This window comes from Vicugna pacos, chromosome 11 (genome assembly GCF_048564905.1).
Source record: "Vicugna pacos chromosome 11, VicPac4, whole genome shotgun sequence".
Taxonomy (NCBI): Eukaryota; Metazoa; Chordata; class Mammalia; order Artiodactyla; family Camelidae; genus Vicugna; species Vicugna pacos.
Window position 1 is genome coordinate 95,360,378 of NC_132997.1, and position 14,286 is coordinate 95,374,663.

General features: G+C 46.1%; 1 protein-coding gene across 2 annotated transcripts in view; it reads left to right on the forward strand.

The window, feature by feature from the left end:
* Positions 1–14,286, forward strand: part of LHPP (phospholysine phosphohistidine inorganic pyrophosphate phosphatase) — a 159,000-nt gene that overhangs the window by 61,537 nt on the left and 83,177 nt on the right. For both annotated transcript variants that reach the window (XM_072972080.1, XM_072972079.1), the window contains 2 exons: positions 888–980; positions 13,860–13,951. In XM_072972080.1, coding sequence (XP_072828181.1) covers positions 888–980; positions 13,860–13,951 — 185 coding nt within the window. The remainder of the gene's footprint in view (positions 1–887; positions 981–13,859; positions 13,952–14,286) is intronic.

The following is a 14,286-nucleotide window of genomic DNA, read 5'->3' on the forward strand; positions in this document are numbered from 1 at the left end:
CACCCTCTTCAGATCTCAGGGCCGACTGGGATGTTTCTGGTCTTTCTGGAGAAGGGGGTGTGCTCAATGTTCAAACTGCCTTTTATGTTTTCAGAATAGACCCCCCTGTTTGAGGCTTCAAGCCTGGCACCCCCATCCTCTGGAGCTTGGCCCTCGGTCGCCCTGGTCATCACTCTGTTCCCCCTACTGCACCACCTGCTGCTGACCCCACTGGCCCTCCCCGCCCACTCTCTGCCACTCTCCTCTCGGATTCTTGGCTTTGTGTCTGTGCAAACCACCTGCCTCATTCCTGACCCTGCTTGTCTGCAGCACCTCGAGCTCAGTGTATCCCAACTGGACTCTTTCCCAACTCCCTTCTCCAGTTTCCAAGGCAAGGCTCAGATGGGGCTCCTGCTCTGACCTGTGCCCGGTCAGCTGCCCCAGCCCGGGCTCCTGCCCAGGTCAGCTCGTATCACCGCCCGTCCTCACTGCTACATTGGCTCCTGCCTATGTGCACTCAGGTGGGAGGGATGGACAGGCTGCAAATGGGGCCCTGGACTTTTTCCCTGGAGGACCTTTGACAGAGGTGGGAGTGGGCAGGGGGAGAAAGGAGGGGAGAAGCAGGAATGCAGGTGAGAGCATGGTCGGGGTGGCCCGCTGTGGACCGCCTCCTGGCGAGCTCAGGCACATGGCAGGGCGCCTGGTGGTGGGTGCTCTGAGCACCCTGGGCAGCCCGATGTAGAGTTGTGACACTTGCTTGCAAAGCGATCTCTCAGCCCCGTCTGTCTTGCCCTTTGGAGGCCTGTGGCCCATGGGTGCACACATGGGGCAGGATTTCCCTGCAGCTCAGGTGGTTCATTCACCTGTTAACTTGTTCCCAACCATCACGTCCTTTTCTCTTTTCGCAGTATGCCTGTGGTATCGAAGCGGAGGTGGTGGGGAAGCCTTCTCCCGAGTTTTTCAAGTCTGCCCTGCAAGAGATGGGAGTGGAGGCCCACCAGGTAGGATGACTCCCCACGAAGTGTGTGTGCAGAGGCAGCTGTCGGGGGAGACCCAGAGTGCTCACCCCGGGGCCGCTCCATGCCTGAGATGGGTTTGAGGTTGGCCGGGCAGCCCAGTTGGGACCTTCCCCCGCCACCCGCCATGAGATCTGATTAGACTGGAAAGGGGGAAAAAAGACAGCAAAGGAGGCCCACTGAATGGTTTCAACCTGTTAAATTAGCTTCAGGAGAAGAGTGAGAAACAGAAATACCCGTGGCTTTTCCTAAGTGACTTTTGCTGCTTCTCTGGAAGGATGATAGACAGGTTCCATCAGCACATTAAAAGTATTTCATTGGAAAGACAATATACAGCAAGATTTAAAGACTAGGCAAGAATAAAATCATGCATCTTGTCACCTTTGCATTAGAACTATTTTTTGAGACAGGTTGCTTTCCAAACATGTATCTTAAAAGGAAGGAAAAAGCAGTTACGATTTTAGTATCCACAGTGCCCACCCTCACACCTCCCCTTCCCAGGTAGTGTGAGTTGGTCCCTTCCAGCCGATGGGTTCTTGACAGTATTGTTGAAGAAACAATGGGCATATGTCTGCAGGCGGCCAGGGCTGCCCTGCTGTCTGGTTTGGACACATGCTGTGGCAAGGCTGGTACCCCCAGGATCACCGTGGTGCTCCTGTATTGTTGGACTCGAATTTCCCACATGTGTTCTGGTCTAGGGCATCGATTTCTCATGATGCTTAGAGAAAGACAGCCCACAGCCACAAAGTCTGGAACCTCTGGACCCAAACCTCCCCTGAGATTCACAGATGTCAGAAAATTTAGGTCTTGTGGCTCCCCAAGAAACCCCCGGGAAATGCCCTGTGAGGCTGGTAGAGAAGGAGAGGCTTATGTTTTGAATGAGTGAAGCCTGCAGGGATAGAAACCTGGTTTTCACGCCTGCATTTCATAGTGACAACATTTATAATTTGTTTTACTGTGACAAACTTCAAACATACACAAAAGCAGAGAGAAGGATACGGTGATTCTCCCCGTACATCTGTCACCCAGACTCAACAATGAAAAGACTTTGTCATATTCCCTTCTTCTGTCCCTTTTCTTTTTAAAAATTTACTTGTTTTTTTTTTTGCTGTTGTATTTTAAAGCAAACCTCGTACTTTAATGTTATCCTATCCTTTCAAATTATAGTATGCCTTTCAAAAAATGGTGGTTGTTTTTGACCTAATTACAATGCATTAAGACACCTGACAGTGGCCAACAAACACACAAAAAAGATGTTCAGCGTCATCAGTGCTTAGGGAAATACAAGTCAAAACCACAGTGAGGTCCCACCTCACACCCACTTGGATGGCCATAATTTTAAAAGGAAAATGAGAAACGTTGGCAAGGATGTGGAGAAATTGGAACCCTCGTATAGGAATACTGGCAGGAATGTACAGTGGAGCACCCACTATGAAAAACAGCCACTGTGGAAAACGGTTCCATGGTGGGTTAATAAATGAAACATAGAATTACCATCTGACCCAACAATTCCACTCTTAGGTGTCTATCCAAAAGGAGTGAAAGCAGGTGTTCAAACAAAAACTTATACATGAATATTCATAGCAGCACTGTTCACAATCACCAAAAGGTGGAAATAATGCAAATGTTCATCTGCAAATGAATGGATGAACAAAATGCGGTTTATTGTCACAAAAGAATATTTCAGCTATAAAAAGAATGCAATACTGATAAATGCTACAGTGTGGATGAACCTTGGAAACATTACGGTAAGTAAAAGGAACCAGTCACAAAAGGCCACATTTTAATATATTTAACATTTGTGCGAAATGTTCAGAAGAGGCCAATCCATAGAGACATAAAACGGATTGGTGGTTGCTGGGGGCTGGGAATGTGGGGGAGTGGGGAGTGCCTGCCGATGGGTGTGAGGTCTCCTTTTCAGGGGATGAAAATGGGAAGTAAACGGTGGTGACGGTTGCACAACATTGTGGACGTACTTCGTGCCACTGATTGTACACTTCAAAATGGTTATGTTGGTAAATTTTATCACATTGAAAAAACCCCACCTTACAAAATCAATGGTGATTCCTTAGTGTTATCTAATGTCAGTCCTTATTTAAATTTCCCTGGCTGTCTCAGAAATATTTTTTTACTCTGATTTTTCTTTTTTGAATCAGATCCAGAAAGGTTTATACCTTACATGCGGTGGTTTTGTCTCTTTAAACATTTCTTTTTAACTTTTTTTTTAAGGCAGTTCTGGGGATTGAACTCAGGATGTCGTGCCTGCTAATAAGCATGTGCTCTACCACTGAGCTACACCCTCCCTGCTTCTTTTTAACTTTTTATCGTGGAACGTTTCAAATACCTGAGCAAACTGAGAGAGTAACAGGTACCCACAACTGAGCTTCAGTAATCATCAGTCAGCCCTTTTAATAATCGTTTTTAACCGTTCACTCTAAAGCAATTTCATATGTACAAAGAGGTTGCAAAAACAGTACAGAGAATTCCCACGTGCCTTTACCCCCAGCCTCTTCAAATGCTAACATCTTATGTAACAATCGCAGAATAATTATAAAATCAGGACATTAGCCTTGAAACGGAGTTGACTAACCCAGGGACCCCCACGCTGGTTTAGTGTCCCGCCCCCTAGTGCCCTTTACTCTGAGCAGTTCCTCGGTCTGTCTTCGTCTTTTAGGACCATGGCATTTTTGAAGAGTCCCGGCTGGTTCTTTTGTAGAATGTCCCTCATGTTTCCTCATGATGTAATTTTAGGTTATGCATTTCTGGCACATTTAATCCTGCTTATGCATTTCCCAGACACAGTGCTGTGCCCTCCTGGTCCATCCCATCGGGAGGCACATGAGAGCGCTTTGCCCATGATGGGTGATGGTCACTTTGACCCTCTTCGGAGGTGCCTGTTCTCCACTGCAGAGTTACTGTTGTCCATTTGTGACTAACAAGCATTGTGTGTGTGTGTGGGGTGGGGGACGGGGGAGGTTGACACTATGTAAATATGCTCTTTCCTGCCATTCTTTCCCCTCCTACCTTGAGCATCTATTGACAGTTCTTACCTGAAACAGTTCGTTGCCATGTTTGCCAAAATGGCGATTCTGTTTCCTTCATTCCTTCTAATTTGTTGATTAGATTTACCATAAGGAAGAGCTTTCCTTTTTCTCTCATTTACTTTTTTATTCTTTCCAGCGTGGGCTCAAGGAAGTTTGTTTTATTCCATGAGTCACAGTCCTTTTCTATTGTTATTTTGTTGCTCAAATTGCCCCATATTTGGTCATCAGGACCTCTTTCTAGATGAATAACCACTTGTTTCATCTATACCTCCACCTACTCCTCTCCTCTAGATTATTTCGAATCATCTCCCAGAAATCATATCACTTCATCTGTAAATATTTCTAAAGTCTCTAAAAGATAGTTCTTTTTTAAAAATGTTGATAATGTCATGATCACATCTAAATAATACTAACAGTAATCCCTTAATTTCATCAAGTATCCAGTCATTAGTCACATTTCCCTAATGGTCTTATAATTGTTTATGTGCTTGCAGTTTGTTTGAATCAGGATCCAAGTGAGGTCCTTGCACTGTGCTTGGTGGGTGGGATTCTCCAGTGGTTTCTAATCTGTCCCTTCGCGCTACCCCCCCATCTCCTTTTTGTTTCCCTAGGTTTTGTGGATTGCACTCCAGTGCTGTCCTTCCTCGTGCTCCCGTCCTCCCTGCTTCCTGTGTGTGGGTGCTTAGATCTAGAGGCTCAGAGTCTGTGTCAGTTTTTTGACAACTGCTGTCTAGGTGGTGGTGTGACCCCCATCGGGAGGCACAGAGCGTCCAGTTGCCTGCTTCTGTGGTGTTAGCAGCTACTGATGGTCGGTGCATATCTCCATTCGTTCATTAAGGGCTGCAGAATGGGATGTCTGAATTCTCTCATCCCTTCTTCATTTTCTCTCTGGATTTCTTCCATATAGGAAATTCCTCACTATCTGTTCCCCTGAAGGACAGTTCATATCGGAAACTCCAGATAAACGCTTGTTTCTTTCCTATTATTTGTTTTCAAAATAATGAATTGATTCTCTAACACCTTCCAAGGTAACAAAGGAGATTTAAAACTACATATATCACTATAAATAAGTGGATAAAAGCACATTTGATGTGTTCCAATCCATTACCATTATAATTCATGCTCAAAGTATTGTATCTTTGATCAGTGGAAGCCTCTTCAAGCTGGTCAGAGTCCTGTTGACCTGACCCCAGAGGTCTCTGAGGTGTTATGAGCTGTTTGGACAGACTGAATCAAAGCCCCACATGCTTTGCACATCGCTGTGCTAGGCCTGGAATCTGCCATCCTTCCAAGGAGCCGTGCTTACCTTTAGTGGAAAACAGTATTTAGAAACCACAATCAGAACATTAATGGTTCTTACCGCTACCGAGTTGGGCATCATTTCCGAGCCTTATTAGTCCACAAGGGTCAAAAAAATACGTATCTTTAAACATGAAGTACATCACGAATTTATACTGAAACTTCTGATTCAGGCTTAGGCCTGTGGGTTTTCACTTGATCCCATCCATCAGATGTCTGTGTTTCCTTTCTTCATGTCAAAAATCCTGGCTCTCTAGAATACCAACATAATCATTTGTTTTAGCCCATAATACACGCAAGAGTCGTGAATCTCAAAAACACGATGCTGTGTGAAAGAAGCCAGACACAAAAGAGTGGGTGCCACCACCAGTCCTGGCAGTGCCACCAAAACTGGGATAGTGGTGTGACTGGCGTGGACTGGACTGCAAGACACGGCATCTCTGTGATGGCTGGTTAGTGAGTACAGTAAGGCTGATTACCGGTACTGTTTAAGATTTCTTTTTCTGACAGTTTTTGTTTTGTTTTGTTTTGTTTTTCTTGTTTGCTTAGAGCATATCCTTCTAGAGATTTTTTAGCCAAATACTGTTTTTTCAAGCTAAGGTTTTTCTTTTCCTTTCTGAGTGGCAGAGGGTGGTGTGTCACCAAAAGGACCCTCCTTAAATTCACTTTTCTTCCAATTTTTAAGGGACTGGTTTTTCAGTATTTGAACTTTTTTTTCATAGTTATGTAAAATTTCACGTGGGTCTGAAATCAAATCCACGAATCAAGATACATTCCAGGAAGCCTGGCTTCTGTCCTTTCCCTTCTGATGCCTCCCGGCACGTCTCTCCTTGTAGCCATTTTTATAAATACTATGGCTTATCTTTCCATTTCTTAAATATCAACAACTGTGTATATATTTGTATCCTACTCATAGGATGCATTTGAGAGAATGAATTCTGAAGATAATTTGTTATCGAGGGGAAGCAAGGTTAACTGTTGGAATCTGAATTTAAAAACCAATATTCAGGATTAGATAAGCACTGTGTTCACAACCATCTCAAACGACCCCCCAGTGCCCCGCCTCCCCCAACAAACAAAATAAAAACCTGTCACTGCCTAGAACATAAGACCAGAGGAACTGAAGAGTAAGACGTTATTTCTGGTTGTCTTTCTGTGGCTGACCTTGGTTAATCCCTCCGCCCCCAACTTTTGTTTGTTGGGTATTTTCCAGTTACTTTCACGGTTGGCATCTTTTACATTCTGAATGAGAAACTGCCCTCCCCATGCCCCAAAGAGGAGCCGAGGCCCTTTCGGGGGTCAAGTTGATCGGGCTTCTCATTTGGCGGGTGCCAGGGTGTCAGCGGTCAGGGCTGAGGGTTTTGGATTCCTGGCGGGTCTCTTGTCTGCTGGGTGGTCCCCGTGCTGTCCCGCATCACGAACATCTGTGGGAGCTGAGGAATTGTTTTCTCTGGTGGCTCTGAGCTCATGTGGCAAAGCTGAATCTTATTTAGCTCCCACACTATCATTCTCTCTTTTGCCCTCAGATGTCATCGCTGTCTCTCCTCTTGACAGACGGTTGAGTGGCAGTTGCGTGTTCTTAACACCCCAACCCCACCGTTTTTCTACAGTGTTCATTAATGGTATTTGAGCCTCAGGATGTATAGACATTTCAAAGCAGTATTTCAAAATAAGACCATTTTGAATGAACTGTGTCTTATGCACAACGTAATACTTCTCTGTTCCTGCTTCTCTATTTTTAATGAAAATGGCTGTGAGCAGCTGTCTTGCTGCTGAAGTGCCAGGCGGTGGCAAACCTTACATTTTTCAAGCTGCTTTAATCAATAAAGTTATCACCAGTCATTTCCCTTGGTAACTGCTTCTTCCCAGACCTAGGCTTGCTTCTTGCAGCCGAGGAGTTTCCAGCCTGCAGTCAGAATGGATATAACTCCCCAAATCCAATCTTCATTTTAACCTTTCCTCAATAGCCTAGAAATAATAGATTGCTGGTATTACTCTAATAGATTGGAAATTCAAACCTCCTAGAGGTGACCAGGCCCTTTATAGCTTCATACTAAAGCCCCAATGATGTGAAGGTTTTGGCAACTTTCCATAATCTAAGAAGTTCCGTCAGCTGCCAGTTGTGCAGGTTTAATGGAAATTGGGACTGTTTAGGCCAGAGTGCTTGGTCAGCACCAGAAGCCAACATGCAGCAGCTTGGAAGCTGGGCGCACCCATTTCACAGATGAGGAGCCCGAGGCTTGGAGAGGACAGGCCTTAAATACTTGGCACACCAAGTGTGCTGGGCACCCCGGGGATCTCCTACATATCCAGGTATTTCGTGAAATCCTTATTCCAATCCCCTGTCACAGGTACTTGCATTTCCATCTTAAGGTTAAGGCAGGATCTCTCAGCCCCGCACTATTGGCATTTTGGGGCCAGGTCATTATTTGTGGTGGGAGGTACCCATCTCCTCCCCAAGTTGTGAAACCACAGATGTCTCCAAGACATTACCAAATGTCCCAGGGGAACAAAAGGGCCCCCCTGTTGAGAACCAGGGCACTGGAGAAAAGTCACAGAAAAGCCAACTATTGAAGCCAGGGTTACTCTGCTGATGAGGCACGAGGACCCAGTCCCCTCCAGGTCTCTGCTGTGCCCAGTCCTCTAGGAGGGGCCAGCAACATACCAGAATGTTTAGGTTCAGTTGTACAATAGCATTTTCTCTTTTGAAAAATATTAAAATACATCTTTTTGGCCCAATATAGAAAATAAAGTTAGACAAGATTTTGGGTGGTGAGGGTGAGCACCTTCAGGACAGCCTGTCAAAAATGGAGGTGAAAAGAGGGCGAAGTTTGTAGGTTTATCCAGAGAGGGCGGGGCATAAAACAAGGACCTGCCCCATCATTTCGCTCGCAGGTTCTCAGGGTATTGATTCTAGCTACGGGGCCGTGGAGAGAGCCTGTGCCCTTGGTGGGGAGGCCTGTGGGTGAGGTGTGAATGTCCATGTGGGGCCACTTGGGGCCACTCATTTGTCTCATGGCCTCCTTCACCTCAGGTATGTGTCTGGAAAGCTTGTCTTCTCCTGTTTGTTGGCTGAATGCTGCCCTGGCCCATCCAACCCCCAAGCTGTGTGCATGGTCTTTGGTCTTTGGGCGTCTGTTCAGGGTTACTTGCTGTGAGCACTGGGAGAGAGAGGGCCAGGAGGAGTGACTTCTGCAGCCCCCTGCCTCCAGCCACGGGCAGAGTTCCAGGAACTGCCAGCTCTGAGGTTGCCTTTGTGCTCTGTCTTGGTCATAAGGCATCTTTAAAATCTCATGTCTTTATTTTCCTAAGACATTTCCTCCCCTAAAGCCTTTTTTTGAAAAGTTGATTTTACTTTCTCCTTAAAAATCTTTAAAAATTTGATTATGAAGTAACTCCTGTTTGTTGAAGGAGATGGATAAAACTCAGAAAGTACAAGGGAAAAAATTGTTCATCCTTCCACTAATCTGGAATAACAGAAATCATGCTCAAGCTTTCCAGTTTTTTTTGTGTCTGTATATACATTGTTAAGACAAAATTGGGATAATCCTGTACCTGCTATTTGAAACCTGATCCCCCCCTCCCCTTAATATTGTGTTGGGAACAGTTTCCTTCGTGGAAATGCAAGCACTTCCACAGAGTAATTTTTGCTGCATAGCATTCCGTCATATGGACGACCATAACCTTCTTAAGCACCAGGCTGTATTCCCATCCTTACTGCCGTAATGTACTTTACCCATCCCCTATTGTTGGACATTTAGATTACTTCCAGTTTCTGCCTTGTACATAACCCTTGTACATACATCCTTTTGTGCATTTCAAATTATTTTCTTAGAAATCCTAGTGGCGTAGTTGTCGGGCCATGGTGCACGTTGTTTATTTCTGTTTCAGAAACGTGGTGTCAGTTCAGCCTCCTTACCAGCTGTATATGCAATATATGCATGTACTCATTTCCCAGCATCTTCACCGGCACCATTGTTTCTTACTTTTTATAAAATAATTTCTTTGAGTTTTGCTGTGTTGATCTTACTTCTTATGAACATGTCAGACAGTGGGGGAAATTCTTTAGTGCTGAGCACCCCCAGGTGCCCGAGAAGGCCTGGTTGCTCTGAGCCTGCAGACGGAGGGTCTCGGGCTCTTCTCAGTGCTAGATGTCCTCTCGAGGCCTCTGCGACCGGGGGTGTGTCCCCGGGGCTGAAGTGCAGGCTGCACCCACTGCTCCTTCACCAGCCCTGCTGTGTGCTGCCCCGTGGGAGGGAGAAGTGCCCCTCCCGGCAGAGCCCCGGGATGGCTAGAAACTTCAGAAAGCATGGGCTTTCTTGGGAAAGCTCTTTGGCACTGGAAGTGTGTGTTCCAAACATCGCCCCCTGTGAGGACGGGTTCTTCCCCTGGCACCTGGGATGGTGAAGAGGAGACAAGGGCAGACAGACCAGTATTTAAGAAGGGCAAATAAATTTTTTTTAACCCAAACCCGAAAACCCGCCTAAAGGGGTCTGGTGGCGCCTCCGGCTCTCAGATCTCCGTCCCATCCGACCTCTTGGCGTGTGTCTCCGTCTTCCCTGAGCCATACTGCAGTCAGAAAGGAAGTGCAGCCCAGGCCTGACAGGTAGGGTTTCTTTATTTCCCCCGACAGCGCACCTCTTGACCTCTATCTTCTTGCCAATGATTTTTTAAATCCTAAATGATTTGGCAATAATTGCTCCTCCTTGTGTGATTATTGCCCTTCACCGACAGTAAATCTGTGAGATCCCCAGGGGCCCGAGGCGTTTAGGTATGCGGAGCCCACAAGCTGGCCAGACAGGCATCACCGCGCCGGGCGGCTGCACACCGTTGGCGCCCCCGGCCCCCGCCCCTCACACCGGGCTCTGGGTTCTGCCTCGGCCTGGGCAGCGGTTGTCATGCAGAACCGCTGCTGCCGCTGCTGCTCCTGCTCCGTATTCTTCCTCCAAGGGCCCAGATTGCTCTGGGTCCGTCTCCACTGGCCACATCGACAAATGTCCTCGCCCGGGTAGACCTGGGAGTCAATATTCTGTAGCGGGAGGGATTTCTGCTGCCTTGGGAATTTCTGCTACAAGCACATGTGTGCATGCACAAAATTTTATTTTACCCAGAGCTTGGAGGATGCCAGGCATGACATTTAATAAGTGGAAGACTCGTTTCATTTCCAAGGCACTCTCTAGCAATACAGCCCCCAGTAACAGACAGCTGGAACGCTGTGGATGTTCAGAGGCTGACCCAGCAGTGTCAAGACAACTCCTTGAGAAATGCAAAGTAGATCCCATCCTGGGGCTTGTGGCTGGCCTGGCTGCCTAAGCCAGGTGCTCCCCTGCCCCCGCCCTCTCTGGTGAGCAGTGTGGTCGCCCAGGTGACCCTGGCTTTGCAGGTACCCTTGGACTCACAGTGGTCTCTGTGGCTGCCCCCACTCCAGGGAAACGCGTTTCCACTGGCTGCTGCTGCTTGGGTGATTGGTAATTCCACACAGCTGTGTGAGGGCTCGTAGACACGAAACTAACCCCATTTGGGCTTGGCAGTGTTTTCCCCAGCATCGGTCATTATAGGGAAAAAGAAATTCCAAATTTACCATGTCTGGGTGCTCGTCCTTAGTGGCAGGATTTACTTAAAGTTGGTTTAAGTTGATTCACTTTATAAACTTCAATGTATTTTAAAAGGAACTTTTGATCACTGCTGTAAATGGAAAACCAGAACCACTCACCATAAATAGATTACTCTAAAAATAAATTCAAACAATTACATTAAAGATGCACGTCCTTATTCTACCTCAAACCAAATACTGTATGTATGCCCAGTACGCATAACATTCTTGGGGAAACGTGCATTAACGCAGAGGAAAGATCAGAGAAAATTAGTGAAAAGTATGAAGTTTAGAATATTCACTGGGAAGAAATGCAGTTTATTTCAGGTACATCTTACAGCGGGTGTGGCTCCTTGCCGCTGGCAGAATTCTCGGCACTGTGGGCATCAAGTGTTGCCCAAGATCTCCTGGGGGCCAGAGTCCCCCTGTAGCTTCTCTGATGGAGGCCCTGTGGCCTCTGCCTGTTTTTGTTTTTTGTTTTTTTTTTTTTGCTTTCTGTTTCTTTTGTTTTTTTTTTTTTTGGTTTCTTTAATGGAGGTACTGGGGACTGAACCCAGGACCTTGTGCACGTGGGCTCTACCACTGAACTATATCCCTCCCCTCTGGCCTCTGCTTGAGTGTCCTTAAGTGATGGGGGCCTGGTCCCTCTGAGGCATCCCCTGCTGACTGTTAGAAAAGCCTCCTATTTACCTGAAATTACCTCCCTGATGCGGCCCCAGCTCAGCCTTTGTCGTTTTCCACAAGCTCCTCATGATTCCTCTTTATTTGAAGGCCTGCTGGGGAGAAGTTTCCAAGGACATTCGCTTCAAGCTTATTGATCTGTGCTTTTGGGAATTTATTGTGTGGCCTGCCCTGGTGAACGGTGGCAGATGGGTCGTTGGTATAAATGTGATCTCCTGCCTGGGAGGCTCTGACCCCTTCCAGTAAACCCCCTAACCTGGTTGACTTCTCTTGCCCTTGAGATTGAAGCGCAAAATCTCACCTCCTCTAGGAAGCCTTCCCTGACCACCATCAACCCCATGAGGTCAAGCCTCACAGCCCCCTGCGCTTTTCCTCCCTGGCTATGTGTTTGTGCAGTTACCTGCCTTTGACTGTGAACTTCATGAGAGTGGGGACTATGTTTGTGACTCACCATGTTCCCACCACCACTGACTCACTCAACAAACTTGTGTCAATCATCAGCTGAGTGCCAGGATTAGCACAGAGCCTGCCCTCAAGGGGCTCACACCTCTTGGAGGAGTGAGATGAATGACCATTATAAAGCAGCAGGTGCACGCAATGCAAGGGGGTAATCACAGAGCACTTTGGGAGGGCCCCAGAACCCAGCCTCGGGGTTGAAAGGTGGTGGCCATCTGAGCTGAGGGATGAAAGGCTAGAAAGGTCACCATGTGCCCCTGGGCATCCTTTCCAGAGGTGTCCATTCTGTTATGTAGAGCCATATTTCTATTTAGTACCATTTTCCTTTTGCCTGAAGGACTTCCTTTTACATTTCTTGTGTGTGGATCTGTTGGTGACGAAGTCTTATAGCTTTAGATGTCTGGAAATGCCTTTATTTCACCTTTGCTTTTGAAAGATAATTTTGCTGCATATAGTGTATTAGGTAAGCACTCCCCCCACTTCCAGTACTTTTAAGACGGTGCTCCAGAAAGATGGTATTCCGCTGTTTTCTCATGTGCATTGTTTTCAATGAGAAGTCTCATGTCTTTGTTTCTCTGTACATGCCTTTTTTTTTCCTCTCCAGTTTTTAAGTTTTTTTTTTCTTGTCACTGATTTTGAGCAATTTGATTGTGTTGTGCCTTGATGTAGTTTTCTTTGTGTTTCTTGTTCTTGGTGTTGATTAGAATCTTGGAGCTGTGGATTTATCATTTTTGTTGAATTAGAAATTTTTTGAGCCATTATTTCTTCAAGTGTTGTGTCTGTCTCTTCCTCTCTCATTTTACTTTCAGGGCGTCCAGTTACACTAGGCCCTTTGAAGTGCTGTCATAGCTCACTGTTTCTCTGTTCATTTTTTAGAAATTAGTTTTTCTCCCTGTGTTTCATTTTGGATAGTTTCTGTTGCTGTGTCTTCAAGTTCACTAATGTTTTCTTCTGCATTGTCTAGTCTGGCTTTAATTCCATCAGTGTTTTTTGTTTGTTTGTTTGTTTTAAAGATTGTAGTTTTTATCTCTAGAACCTTGATTTGGATCTTTTCTTTTACCTTCTGTGTCTCTACTTTGGGAACATATGGATACAGTTACAATAACTGATTGAACGTCCTTGTCTGCTAATTCTCACAGCTGTGTCAGTTCCAGGTCAGTTTTGATTCATTTCCCTCTTCATTGTGTGTACTGTTTGTCTTTTTTTGCATGTCTGATCATTTTTCAACTGGGATGCCAGATGTTGTGAACTTTACCTTTCTATATGCCCATAAATATTTTTGTGCTTTTTTCTTTGTTAAAGCACTTGGAAACAGTTTGGTCCTTCCAGATCTTGCTTTTTATAGGTTGTATCTTCACTATTGAAAGCAAAACCGTCTAAACTTGGGCTACAAAGATTTGCCAGAAATTCACGTAGTTTTCACAGAACCAACAGTTGGGAGAATAACCTGGTTACACACTGTTTAGCTGAAGGTAAAATTCAGCCTGTGTTCAAGTAGCGGTGAGACAGTGTGAGCCTCCCCATGTGTCCCTGTGGCACCAGCTCACTTTGGTACCTACTGATTGATTTTAAATTGCCCAAATATGCACCGTTCAGAGCCTCGGCCCATGGCGGGCAGTGGGAGATATATTCAAGGTGGGTTGACTTTTAATCAATACAGTGACAGTGTTACCTTGTTTAATTTGTATGATGGTGGTTTCAAACATCAAATCAAGAGGTTTATGGTGTCAAAAAAATGAAGGAATAAAACTCTCCTGACATGACTTCTGAGTGCCTCTCCCTGCACGACAGGCCATCATGATCGGAGATGATATCGTGGGCGACGTCGGCGGTGCCCAGCGGTGCGGGATGAGGGCTCTGCAGGTGCGGACGGGGAAGTACAGGTGAGTGCCTCACCTGAGGCCGGCTTCATCTGCCTGCCTGCCTCCGTGGATTCCTGGGATGGCCAGGTTTTCATTTTCTTTTCTTCTCCAAAATAAAACGGGCTACACTTTCCAAATGGAAGAGCAGTATGTGGGCAGCCGATGATGTTTATGTAACTGTCCCCCAAGGATGGGCCTGGATGACTTTTTGTAGCAGAAAGTGGTAGATAAAGCAGCTTTTGATACAAGGTCTGAGTTTCTAAACTGAGATTTGAATCGAGCCTAGTGCGGAGATAACGGATTGAAGGCTCTGGCCGTGGAGCCCGCTGCCTGCAGAGAGCTGGGCTGAACTTAGC